Source organism: Anopheles marshallii, chromosome 3, assembly GCF_943734725.1.
Source record: "Anopheles marshallii chromosome 3, idAnoMarsDA_429_01, whole genome shotgun sequence".
Classification (NCBI taxonomy): Eukaryota; Metazoa; Arthropoda; class Insecta; order Diptera; family Culicidae; genus Anopheles; species Anopheles marshallii.
In genome coordinates, this window is record NC_071327.1 from 66508477 (window position 1) to 66521849 (window position 13373).

Consider the following 13373-nt stretch of genomic DNA (forward strand, 5'->3'; position numbering starts at 1 on the left):
ATTGCTTTTAATGAGAGGTCGCTATACCGTCTAGAATCCTTTCACTTCGGAAGCACTCAAACGCTGAAGAGGCATTGTTCGATAGAAAAAAAAAAGTAAAACAGGACAGAAGAAAAAAAAATGTCTCGTAAAACCACTTCACGTCCAGCACTTCAGAACGGACAAACATTGGATTAACAACACTCGCCCGCCCAACATCCTGTCACGCACCCACACACGTTCACTATCGAGGCTGATTATATAATCATTACTGTTAAATCAGAACACACGGCACTATCAAATCGGCCCGGAACCATCGATACCGATGTGCAACACTAGCAATGTATTTGGCACAAGGAAGAAAAACTCCAACAACCTTTCGTCCTTCGTGGAAAACGGTTCCCCAATCAATCCGCACTATTTAGCTGTCCATGTTTGTTCACCGGATGTGCAGATTTCGATCCAGTAGCAGCTGAACGATGCTACAGAGCCAGTACCACAGCGCAGTGTGTATGGGTGGAAGCAACGGAGTGTGGACACCGAGTGGTACCAACAAAAAGTAACAGGAACTTGTTGACATAATAATCAGGTTGTTCTTTGGCTGCAATGTCGCCTCCCCCCCCTCCTTGGTCGTCCTTTGCACCCACTTACCGATTGATGCCAGTGCCATATGCCGCTGATAATGCAGGTTTCATAATTTGCCACCTTTTAGTTCCGTTTTCTTCGGCGTTCCGTTCCTCCTTTAAGATGACTGCCGAAAGTTTCCAATGTGCTGCTAGCTTCGTTTTCGGTGCCAAAGATTGAACTAAAAATTGGATTTGCTGGCGGTACAACGTTTTTTTTTTCTCACAGGAAATGAGCCAGTAGGATGGATGGTTATTTTTGCTTTTCCTGTGTGCCCCAGCGAAAATGGCACCCTATCCCCTGCACCCCATGCAAAATCTTTGGGCGAATCCACTGGAAGGCTGCTGGCTGCTGGCCGAAGTCACAGATGACACGTAAATAACTCCCGTCCGTACGGGTTCCTTACTTCAAAACATTGCTCACCGGACTGGCAGCGTGAGCGAACGTCGTTGCGCATGTGCACCGCAATGTTATCATGGTGCTCGTTTGCTGGAAGGATAACGCGGAGCGGAGTAGCTGTTCGTTGAGAATTTTGCCTGGACCAAAGTCGGAGCATAATCAGCGTGATGAGTTTGTGTGAAGCCGAACGTTAATGCTGAATCTTCTGCGGTACACTTGTTGTGATGTTCTTATCGGTGCACAATGTCCTTATATTACCAATACCATCTCAAGTATTTGAATGCTGAAGGGTACTTTGGGACATCCACGAGCGTTTTATTGCAAAAATTGTGATGAATGGAGACGCACGACAGCAGACGATATTATGCTAATGCTTTGTAGCATTGACAACTTCCGAACAGCCATCCGTCGGTTCAATATGATGAAGAGATGAGATGGGATCAACTAGAATGGAGGCGCAATTGGAATATTATGGTGTTGAATGCCACCTAAAAGATATAATAACTATAACTTCTAGATTAACTTGTTGAATTCGTAAAACAGATAGGTGATACGTCAATCACAGATCTTTACCATGGGTCAGATTCTAAAAAAGATGCCGAAATAGTATCGACAATTCATTACGATGCTTTCATAGATGTTTATGCCATATACGATAGCAAGGTTGTGCTATAAGTTCTTCCAGCATTCTTGGCAAGTTTATTAAATTTGGAAGAATTTCAATGCTTAAGTTCATTTGCTCGGTGATGATAGATGAAAGACCATCGGGATCATTTGCTACCGGTCAAGGGCTTGTTCCAGAGAGATGGGATCGGTCTTAAGAATTCGGAAATTTGCCGATGGGAACTTTGGAAACCATCTTCCACGTAACTTAACATGAATGTTGCCGATAAATTCCTGCATAAATTAGTAGGATTATTCAGAATTAGTGAGATCGCTTTATAATGTCTTTGCTTCGCTTTATTTCCAAATCAAGGTTATCGATGCATTTGAATGCAAATGCTACTCACTCGAATATCTTAACTAACCTTGTATGAGAAAGATATAGGAGGCAAAAATGTAAAGGAAAAAAAAAACCATTATGGATCGGACACAGTGAATATCTGAATCGGAATAAATCGCCTGGGGCAACCAATAACTGGTGTCCAATCTCGTCTGATTTTGTAAAGATCTAGGTTATTTTCTAGATCTAGAAACACGTGCGGTAAGCAGTTAGATCGCAGTGGTGTCAAACTCACTACACCCTGTGAGAAGTTTTGTAAGTAACGACCTTTTTGGCGAAGGCGAGATGTTGATGTAGAAACTTTTTTACGACGCAAATGTAAAATAATGTTAAATTTCAAGAAATAGCATCACCGTCGTTTTATTCAGACAAGATTTTTGTTACTTTTGTGTAGTACGGGTTGAAACACCTCCGCATGTTAACAGATTTGATCTTGATTTCAAGATCGTGCTTACAAGAGTCATGCTTTTATGTTTAATTCACATTCATTTTTCCGTAGGAAACTATCAACCATTTGTTAATTTACTTTCAGACTCCATGATTGAATGAAAATGCTATTTTGAGGCATATTGATTGCGCTGCATCGTTATGTCCTTTCAAGACACCATAGTGCATCCAGAAAGAGCTGTCATTTGTGACGTCTGTATTTGGAGAAGGAGAAAAACAGAATCTTCATAAAATTTATAAAATTAGTCATATATTTGTTTATTGCTCCATTCAGTGAAATATTTGCTGCGTAGCAATGCAAGGTATGGATTAATTGGTCGTCTTGACTCTCGTGTGTTCTGATATCGTGAAGATAGCAGAGAATTCTTTGCGAAACGTTGTTTTGTATCATGCAAACACTTGAACGGGCAGGAAGAACCTACTTTGTTTTGCAGCTGCTACATCATCACATTTGTTCATCCCTCTGTTTGCTTTGGCAGGTGATCAGCAGCAGTTTTTCAGTAGCTCATCATACCCACAGCAGCCGGGATATGGTATCGGATTTGCACCGCAGCCCGGCGTGCAACCCGGTATGCAGCCGGGAATGCACCCAAGCGCGTTCGCGTCTTCAGCGGGAACACCGGAAGGGTATTCAGCGTACGACCCCGAATCAGCATCGGTCAAAGGGTTCGATTTCAATGATCAAACCATTCGCCGGGGTTTCATCAAGAAAGTGTACTCCATTTTGACTGTAAGTATCATTGCCGGAGGATGAAGGTGCGGGCATTAAGAACCCTTTTTAATCTTAACCTTACTTTACACGATCAGCTGCAACTGTCGATTACGTTCGTGTTTGTTGCTTTCGTGATCAAACATAACCCAACGAAGCTATGGGTGAAACAACACCCCGGCATGTTCTGGGTAGCATTTCTTGTAATGTTTGGCACCCTAATCGCTATCTCATGCTGTGGAGAGCTGCGTCGAAAAGCACCGGCCAATTTCATGTTCCTGGGACTGTTTACTTTTGCGGAATCCTTCCTGGTATCGATGGTGGCGGCTAGCTACAGCTCGGAAGAGGTAGTATAAAAACCACGAAAAAAACATCAACAGCTTTCTACGTTCTACAACATTGTTACTTGCTTTATTTTCAGGTCATGTTAGCATTCGGTATAACGGCAGCCGTCTGTCTCGGGCTGACACTGTTCGCTTTCCAGACCAAGTGGGATTTCACAATGATGGGCGGTATACTGTTCACGGCCGTGCTGGTCCTGTTCCTTTTCGGACTGATTGCGATGTTTATTCCGGGAAGAACGGTTCAACTGATCTACTCTTCTCTTGGTGCTCTGCTTTTCTCATTCTATCTTGTGTACGATACACAAATCATGATGGGAGGAACGCACAAGTTCTCGATCAGCCCAGAAGAGTACGTGTTTGCAGCCCTCTGTCTGTATCTGGATGTTATTAACATTTTCCTCCACATCCTATCGATTATTGGTGCATCGCGGAATTGAAGCGTTTGCTTACATTCGTCAATGTATTTCTTTGTGTGTTGTATTCTATGCAGATGGTTTTGAACGGTGAATGGTAGTATTGTACTGTGCAAATATTGCTATTATTTGATCTAAACTTCGGTCCATTCAGTGACGATTCAAATTAACGCAAAGTAGTCGTGCGAACACGGCACATACACAGATTCTTCGGAACCATTTTTAATCCAACCGTGGCCAATCTGTTCATCACGACAACATCGTCCGTGAGGATACCTCTTAATATTTCAAACTGTATTTACTCCACCATGTACAGACCAGTACGGTCCACTCGTTAGCATAACGAACGTATCTGTTGAATGTGGGCAAAAGGAAATAAACTATCGTAACGACGTTAAACTACTGACAATGCATAATATAAAACGATGAACATTTGCATGAAATATTTTCTTCTGTTTTTATCATATGGTTCAGTGTGATTCAGTTTGCGCGTGACCCACTGTATGAGCAATTGAACAATTTGAATATAATTCTTCGTTGATATTGGATGTGAATTCAGTGTGTCTTTACGAAAATAAAGTTAACTGTAAGAAATCCACGTTCCCTAGAAGTTCGGAGTATTTCAAATATGTTATGTATGTTAAGTATGTTATTTTCAGGCGAGTTGTACGAGGCGGTTCCATGATACCAAACTGGCGTTCAGTCCAACGCACCATAGGTTGCGGCTTCAAATCTTCGTGTCTCTGCATATGAAACCGTATTAGTTAAACGTAAATTCCATTTATTTAAACAAGTAAATTATCATTTTCTATGGACCAAGCCTATCCTGATTTGTTCTGAATCAAGCCCACTTTGCCATCAATAGATTCACACAGTATCGACAGCTTCAAAAAAGAGATTTTAACGAAAACTTACGCCCTTATGTCAAATGCATTGCTGCGTCAAAAATATTGTCCGACCCCGTGTAGAAACGACTAGATAACGAGCTGTCAACATAATTGCAAGCATTACCGACCTTTGTTAGTGTGTGCATGTCCATCGAAACAACACGCAATTCGCGGAAAGACCGAAGGTTTTAGTAGTAGTAATTGTGGCATTGTGAACTTTGTTTTGCTGAGCATAAATAACTCTAATTAACGAACGAGTCATCCATTATCGACAGACCATAGTGATAAGGTAACGTCCGGTCTAATATGCGTTCTTGATAAGCACTTCAATATTTTGATTTTTTAAGCAGGAAACACCGCTTCCCTAAAGGGGTTCTGTGTATGGCAGCATGAGTCATACAGAGGAATCGATTGTTTTCTGTGTTTTTCTTTTTCTTCCGCTCTATTTGCATAGTAGCCTCAATGTTTCGTTTGTTTTCGTTTTCCGCTCGCGGACTGTCTCTGTATGTATGCGAAGCATTCAGTGTATGTGGAGATGTTTTCAGTTGCCCTTTTTTCGCTTCTGCTGCTACCTTGAGTGTATCACGCGGTGGTTCATTTTTAGTTACACCGTAAATCTCATTTTCACAATCGTCAAGCATTGCTTCGTTAGTTGGTTGGTCGTACATATTTTTACCCTTTTCTCCCCTCATTCGATCGTTGCAGATTATCTCTGTGCGAAAAATCGAAGCAAAAATCTTCCTGAAGCAAAGATAAAATGCAAGGTAAGCAAAATCATCGCAGTGGGATGTTCTCCTTCCATTTATTTGTGATGTTATCTGGTCGTCTGTTTGTGTCTGAGGTGTTTCGCGCGGCAGCCGTAACGTGTACTCAATTTTGGACCCTGACACTGAGAAAGCGCGGTTCGTTCCAAGTTATTGCATCAGTTTTAAGCTCAACTTCGATCTTTGTTTGAAAAGGTGAAGAGAAGTTCTGTAAAGTCCCGATCTCGACCATCGAGAAATTTCCACCATCTGGCAGCCAAAACAGCCTACTGCAATGCGCTAAAGAATTTGTTTGAGAAGCAGTGTGCAAATAAGATGATTCAACAGGATGATTAAATTATGTTGACATACACAGTTCTAGGTCTTCGGATAACACTGTGGGGATTTTTTTTTGCAAAGCGTGATTTATCAGCCGCTAGAAGGTTGATGCAATCTGTATGAAACGGGATAAACAAAAGAATCTCCTAACGGAAGTAGAGTTCTGCACTGACGGTTTGATATAATACTTTTTTTTGTCTCTTCCCCCCCGTTTAAGCAGGTGGTTTCTAATTGAATTAAACTACATAGTACGCGAAAACCTTCCGAGTTAAACCGAGTCCAGTGAGCGGGCGGGAGACACACACGTTAGCGTAAAAGTAAACTGTGAACAGTTTATCGGGCGTCCCGGCCTTAATACGACGATGGCTTATCAAGGAGGAGGATATTATCAAGGTTTTGTTTATTATTTTTCTCTTGTTTTACTTCCATTCTCCATGCCTGTCCATTCGTCTGCATGATTTATGATTCGGTTCGAACATTAAATACTAACTTGAATGATTTGCAAACAACTGCTAACACATTTCTAACACACCTGCCATTCCGTTTCTCTCATATATCCGGTGCCTATTTAACAGAAGTTTAGTTTTACACGAACTCACCTGATACGGTACGTAACACAAGTCAGTGTGGAAAACAAAAATTGTTTGAAGTTGAATAATGATTCATAACACAAATAACCAAACAGAGAAATAGGGAGGGGACAAGGTAACTAGACTGGATACCTGATACACACATGCTAACACACCACCTACTAGATTCATGTTCGTGGTGCAGCTGAATCAACTACACCTTTAGGGAGCCGATCGTTCAAACAGCCATAGATCGTCTTATAAGCTCTGGCATATTGGCTTTTTGGGTTCGAGTTACTTAGAAACTGTGACACGTTAAGTTAAAACTCTCATCGCACAGTTTATCGTTCAGCTTGTTTTGCAAACTTCAATTAGCAACATTGAAACAGCACACGTTAGCGTGTAGAGAACGGTAAGCTGCTGCTGTGTAGTGTTATCGTGCGTTTTCGTTAGTGCATGTCCAAAGTGTGAAATAAACGGGGGATGATAGATCCACGTTTATCGATACGGTGTGGTCTGTTTAAAAATCAATCGCAATGTAACGTGCCTGCAGAATGACCCATAATGTGGTGAAATACGTAGATACATGGTCGAATCATTCTGTACCTTCACGTGTTTTGATTATTAAACGGCCCTCAAGAGAGCTTCACGTGTTAATGTAGTGTTCGGTCAGATTTTAAACACCATCTGCAATGTTTTTAGATATTTTGAGCTGTTTTCCAACATACCGTAACTAACGCGATCGGTACTCATTGTTTCTACCGCGTCCCAAACAGACCCAAATCAAGCATACTACGGTGGCCAGTACCCGCAGCAACCCGGCTACAACCCGAACTATCCGCCACAGCAGCCTGGTTATCCGCCGCAACAGCCCGGCTATCCTTCGGGAGGTTATATGCCCGGCTATCCGCCACAGCAACCCGGTTATCCACCTCAACAACCCGGTTATCCACCGCAACAACCCGGTTATCCACAGCCCGGCTACTCTCCCCAACCCGGATTTGTACAACCTCCACCGGCAATGCCTGGTGCTTACGGTGCCGCATACGATCCCGAGACGGGCAGCGTCAAGGGTTTCGAGTTTAACGATCAATCGATCCGACGTGGATTCATCCGCAAGGTGTACTCTATTCTCACGGTAAGAGTTTTATCCGAGTGGTTTAAAACATACCTCTTACAAAATTTGTTAATCACTTTTTGCTATTCCAGGCTCAGCTAGCGATCACACTCGGCTTCATAACACTCTTTCTCTACCATCGACCGACAAAACTATGGGTACAGGACCATCCAGAGATGTTCTGGATTGCGCTGGGCGTGATGATTGTTACCCTGATCTCGATGGCATGCTGCGGTGACGTGCGCCGAAAGGCGCCGATGAACTTCATATTCCTTACACTCTTTACGCTTGCCCAATCGTTCCTGCTCGGTATAACTACGGCCAAGTTTAGCTCACAAGAGGTAATTTGTTTAATTTATTGCAACAGAAAAAAATGGTTTCTATCAATTTTCCCCGTTTCTTTGCACTAAAAGGTCATGCTAGCGGTTGGCATAACGGCAGCCGTCTGTCTCGGACTGACACTGTTTGCCTTCCAGACCAAGTGGGACTTCACCGTAATGGGTGGCGTCCTGTTCGTGGCCGTGCTCATCCTGATGCTGTTCGGGTTGATCGCGATCTTCTTCCCCGGCAAAACGATCACGCTCGTGTACGCGTCGGCCGGTGCGCTGATATTCTCGATCTATCTGGTGTACGATACGCAGCTGATGCTCGGTGGCGAACACAAGTATTCGATCAGCCCGGAAGAGTATATCTTTGCCGCGCTGAACCTGTATCTGGACATTGTGAACATTTTCCTGTACATCCTTACCATCATTGGTGCATCGCGCGATTAAATTCGGTGTACGATCCAAGGGTTAGGTTGTTGTTTGAAATGTTTCAATAATTTTGCGATTCTACTTTTCTCTCATTCCATACAAACGAATATGAATGTTGCTGTACGCTTTCTCACAGCTTTGGTTATCGGTACATAGGGGGTATATGCAGCACGATAGATTATTTTAAGAATGTTGCCATATATTTTCAGTAATTTTCATACACTTATCTAAAAATGTTTGATTTTCAGCTGCGTTTGAACTATTACGATGTTTGTAAGCGCGCGTATGAACCTCATTCTACGCGCCTTTCCATTAATTATCCACCCAGTGATCACTTGTGTATATAAGGGCTCGAACCGCACCCCAACACACAAGCAAGTACGCTGAAGTCTAGCAACTACGCCTGTTTTCTAAAATAGATTTTGGATATAATTAAATTGGTTAAACTAACAGCCACGATGGAAGTTGATGGAATTTGATCTACCCTCTGCATAATCTTCTCATCGTCTTATATTGTCACACCAAAATAATGCTACTTAAGCCCCCTGAAGTGATAAGCGTTGCAATGTCGTAAAAATGACGTGTAGGGCAGCTTATCTTTCTCTGGGTGCGTCTGCGAACGAAGAAATGAGCATGAAAGCAAGGGTTCCCATGTGAACACATACAGTGTACCTCCACACGTAAACACTTATAGCCGGTGGTGTGGAAATTGATAATTCGAAATAAGCAACACTTTACGCAAACCACCACAACACAGTTACCTGGATGAATGGACATCCAGTGGCAAAATTATTGACTTTTCACAGCTCCTTTTTTATAATACTGGCCCTTATCAAAATCATGTTATTGAATTTTTTTTTGTACGAAAAAAACAACAAACAACGCTGTCGGTGTTGAACAACTTTTAATTGACGAATTTGTGCGAAAGTGTGGCGATATTTGTGATAGAACTGTGCGAACGAGTAGGAATTAGCACATTGAGGCTTACTATACTAATGTTTAAATTGAGCTTGTTATATATATTTTTTTTCGTTGCACCAGTGAGTATTTAATTATGTTACCATCTAAATGAAAAGTTCCCAAACGAAAATCAGTAACAAGTACCAAATAACTGTACCACAAATGATGCTGGCTATTACACCGTTGTTGAAAACCCAATGCTTTTGTGTAATGTAAGCACGAGTGTAATAAGTGGCGCATATGGTCGGATGGAAATGGTGTATAATTTTATTTATTTTACTATGAATAGGTCACCGTTCGTTTCCAATTCTGTCCTACTGCAGCCGCGCTGTTGCGAATGGGTGTGCAATAACAATACCTTTACACGAATAATTAATATAACAAAAGTAAAAAAAAATCCATCTACATGTATTTGCTACTCTATACACTGCAAGATGTATATAATGTTTCCCAGATAATATAGATATTGCATAACAAGAGAGAACGCTATTGAATAAACCAAATTCTATAACCACAAGCTACAGTGCAAACACAAACAGCGAATGAAACAGAACATCCAGTGAAAGTAATGGACATTTTTGGACCGTGATGGGGTATCTATTTGACGGCGGCCATCGATGACAATAGGTAGTGGTAGTAATGGAGAACAAATAACTCGAACGCTAGTACTACCAGCCTCCAATTGAACAAAGCGGTGTGGTTCGAATATGATAATCAAGCATACAAATATTACGCTACAAACAACGCAAAAACACCACCCACGAGGTGTGTAAGTTTGTCCATGTTTTTTTTTTAAACAATAAAACAACAATAACTGTTAAAAACGACGATGCAAAACTTTGCATGCATGAAGACATGTTTCCGAACTCTACGGTTTTACGACGTGCGTCCGCTTCCTTCTGTAGAACGGTTCCTGAAACGGGTTAGTCAGTGTGATCTTCTCCCCATCGGCTAGCGTTTGCGGCAGTGGCATATTTTTCGTTTCCGGCAGAAACAAACTCGCAATACCACCGGCCGTTAAGGCGAGACCCATGATCACCAGCGGAATGGCAACGTTTTCCTTTCCCTGCGCGGTTGGAGAGGAAAGGTGATAAATCGTTTTTATTTGTTTGTGAACCGTTCGCAAAGCAATCACCTTACCGTGTAGTTCATCAGTGGTATTACGATTGGACCAAGCATTCCAACCACGGAGCAAAAGCTCATCCCCAAGCCGCGTACAACGGTGGGATATATTTCCGAGGCGGTCAGCGGAACGACAACGAACGCCGACGAGACACCCATTTTACCGATGCAGTAAAGAATGAGTGTTGTGGTACGACCTGCAGAGTAGAGGAAGAAGTTTCCGATAAATCGATAGGATAATGAACTCGACGGTACATTCGTTAGGTGCAGTAGTTTGAGACGGTGTATGAATAATACATGCATATCACATTACCGAAGGGAACCTACACCATCAGCTCCACAACTAATGTTAGTACGGATAGATAGAGTAGATGATAAAATTGTAGGAAAGGCATGTGAACTTTAACTTCCATTGAAGCAACTGTTGAACTTGATTCAGATTAGTTCTAACTATATTTCGTTTTATTTTTTGAATATGTTTTTATTAGCCTTGTTGTATTCGCCTTTTCGTGAACCACTGCAGTCACCCAAGGTCATAACTCTTAGAATCGCTTGGAATCTCATAGAATCCTCATATACTAGCAGGGATTTAGTTCAAGGAGAAAAAAAAAACTTGAGAAATTCAGTTTTAAGAGTCGATCTCCGATATGGAGACCTTAGAAGCTCACAACTGAAAAGAAATCTTGATAGACGATAACCATTAAGAACTTGAGACTGTTTCCAAGATCTAGAAGATCTAAAATCCTCACCTGTTCTCATCAATAACTAATAATAAAGATAGGTTAATGCACATACCTTGCGGAACAATCGTTAGTGCGCAGGCCAGCCCACCGATGACCATCGTCGTGAAGAGCACACCCCGACGTCCGAACAGGTTCAGGCTCGGCCACAGCACAATGTACGTCGGCAATTCGACTAAACCGGCTAGAAAAAAGTTAAAGATCTCATCACCACCCAGAGCCGGCGCGTAATAGCTAAGGCCCACGTAAACGCTCGTGTTCGTCAGCCAGATGAACGCCACGAACGTTGTCTTCCGACGCATCTGTGGTTTGGCGAACAGGTGCCGCAGTCCTATTTCGTTTGCGTGCGAATTCGCGGCAGGATCGGGAGCATCCTCAAGCGAGAGAGCCTTAATCCGTTCGTCCAGCAACTGACGGTAGCTCTCGTCGATCGTTTTACCATTCACTCTGGAACGTGTTGAGAATATCTGCTCCGTTAGTTTGTGGAGGTAAAATAGTAACAACCGGTTGGATAGTACCTGGCCATTTTTAAGAGAATTCCCTGTGCCAGACTGTACTTGCCACGTGCCGCAAGCCAACGGGGTGATTCGGGTATTAAGGTGTAGAACAGAAAGAGCACCAGCAACGGAACGGAAACAGCGATTGATAGGGAACGCCAGTCTCGTTCATAGTACACGATCACCGACAGCAGCACCAACCCGACCGAGTACGCAATGTTGGAGATGATGGTGCAGAAGTTCCGACGCTTCGGTTCTACCAGTTCGATTGCTGAAATGCAGCTTATTAAACGGTTTGCGAACGAAACGACCATGTCCATAGTCAATCCACCACCTACCCAGCATGTACGGACTCGACAAGATGGCCGGTACGGTGAGACCTACAACGATGCGCGTCATCAGCCACGATCCGTAGCTCCACATGGCCGCGCCAACTGCACCGGCGGTCACCTGCACCACCAGACAGAGATAAAAGGACAGTTTGCGTCCCCAGTAGTCCTGCATGTAGCCGAATCCCAGATTACCGATCAGCCCGGCAACACCGAACACCATCAGTGCCGTGGTGGTGTCAAAGTCCCGGTCACACACTAGATTCCACTGGAAGATACAATACGGGATGGCTCCAAGATTTTACGATTCCGCATATACTCCGCTACACTTACCTCGGTCACAACGGTGGAGTTGAAGATGGATTGATCATAGTTCCAACCGTACCGGCATGGCGTAATACCGTTCGGTGGTGGTAGCTGTTCTAGCGAGACATTCTCCCCACCCTGCTTCAACCGGAGCAGATCAGCAAGCACGGAATAATTGCGCGAATACATGGAACATTTCGAGTATCCGATCGTACCGTCCGAATGTGACAGCTGGGGCGTGCTGGTGGACGAAAGTAATAAGTGTATAATCAGTGATTAAGGTAGTAAATTTATGTTAAATAGTTTTTGGGATTTGTTAGTGTTTTAGAAAAATGGGACAATGTGATTACATTACCTAATGTTTTTGAGAGCTTCCGATGAAAGGCCTTGAAATCCACTAAACTCCGGCACCTTGCACCAATGGTTGGGTTTTGCTGCTAGGAAAAGTTGACTTTAGGGATGAAAGTTTGCGTTAGAAATGGTTGGAAACATCAAAGATGTGCAGCAAATAGCGCACACAAGCCGGCGAAGGCTCGTTAAGGAACTCGGCGACATTTTTACAACACGTTGATGACGTAGTTGAGGAACTTTTCATTAGGGTATGTCAAACTCTGTACAAAAAGCTCTGAATTGATTGTTTGATTTAAGATGTTTAGTATCATTGAAGTAACTTGAAATACTAAATTTGTGACAACACATTTAGAAATCCGATAACTTGAGGGATAACTTCAATGACATTACACTTTGTACTTAGCGGCTAAACCCAAATCCATTACCTGTAAGCGTGAAATGCACACGGAAATGTAGCCGGAAACAGCAGCACCCCTATGATGATCTTCTGATACGCTCCAAACCCGTCACACATTTCCAGAATCGAATCAAAATCCATGGCAATCGATCACGTTGTGAAGAGCGAACAAAACTGTAACGACGTGTTTTCCTATGGCCACCGTCCGCAACACATGCTGAACCGACCGAGACTGAGGATGGTACCGATCGACACGCTACACTAGACCCCAACCTACCGGGGCAGGATATCTGGCATCTTCGATTAAATGGACGCATTTAGCTCGTGGCTCATTTTTTAAATT

At 42.9% G+C, this 13373-nt stretch overlaps 3 protein-coding genes across 3 annotated transcripts; 2 read left to right on the forward strand and 1 right to left on the reverse strand.

The window, feature by feature from the left end:
• The first annotated feature begins 2747 nt into the window (after positions 1-2747).
• LOC128713048 (protein lifeguard 1-like) lies at positions 2748-3942 on the forward strand. The gene is made up of 4 exons (XM_053807911.1): positions 2748-2754; positions 2887-3182; positions 3260-3508; positions 3583-3942. The coding sequence occupies exons 1-4, from the start codon at positions 2748-2750 to the stop codon at positions 3940-3942; spliced, it is 912 nt and encodes a 303-aa protein (XP_053663886.1).
• Positions 3943-6249: 2307 nt separating this feature from the next.
• Positions 6250-8346, forward strand: LOC128715319 (protein lifeguard 1-like). The gene is made up of 4 exons (XM_053810202.1): positions 6250-6280; positions 7233-7594; positions 7666-7914; positions 7987-8346. The coding sequence occupies exons 1-4, from the start codon at positions 6250-6252 to the stop codon at positions 8344-8346; spliced, it is 1002 nt and encodes a 333-aa protein (XP_053666177.1).
• Positions 8347-10156: 1810 nt separating this feature from the next.
• Positions 10157-13171, reverse strand: LOC128713049 (beta-alanine transporter). The gene is made up of 8 exons (XM_053807912.1): positions 13059-13171; positions 12638-12733; positions 12310-12523; positions 11986-12244; positions 11669-11918; positions 11206-11597; positions 10429-10607; positions 10157-10354 (listed from the first exon to the last, which is right to left on the reverse strand). Exons 1-8 carry the CDS (start codon positions 13169-13171, stop codon positions 10157-10159), a joined length of 1701 nt encoding a protein of 566 aa, XP_053663887.1.
• Between the last annotated feature and the right edge of the window lie 202 nt (positions 13172-13373).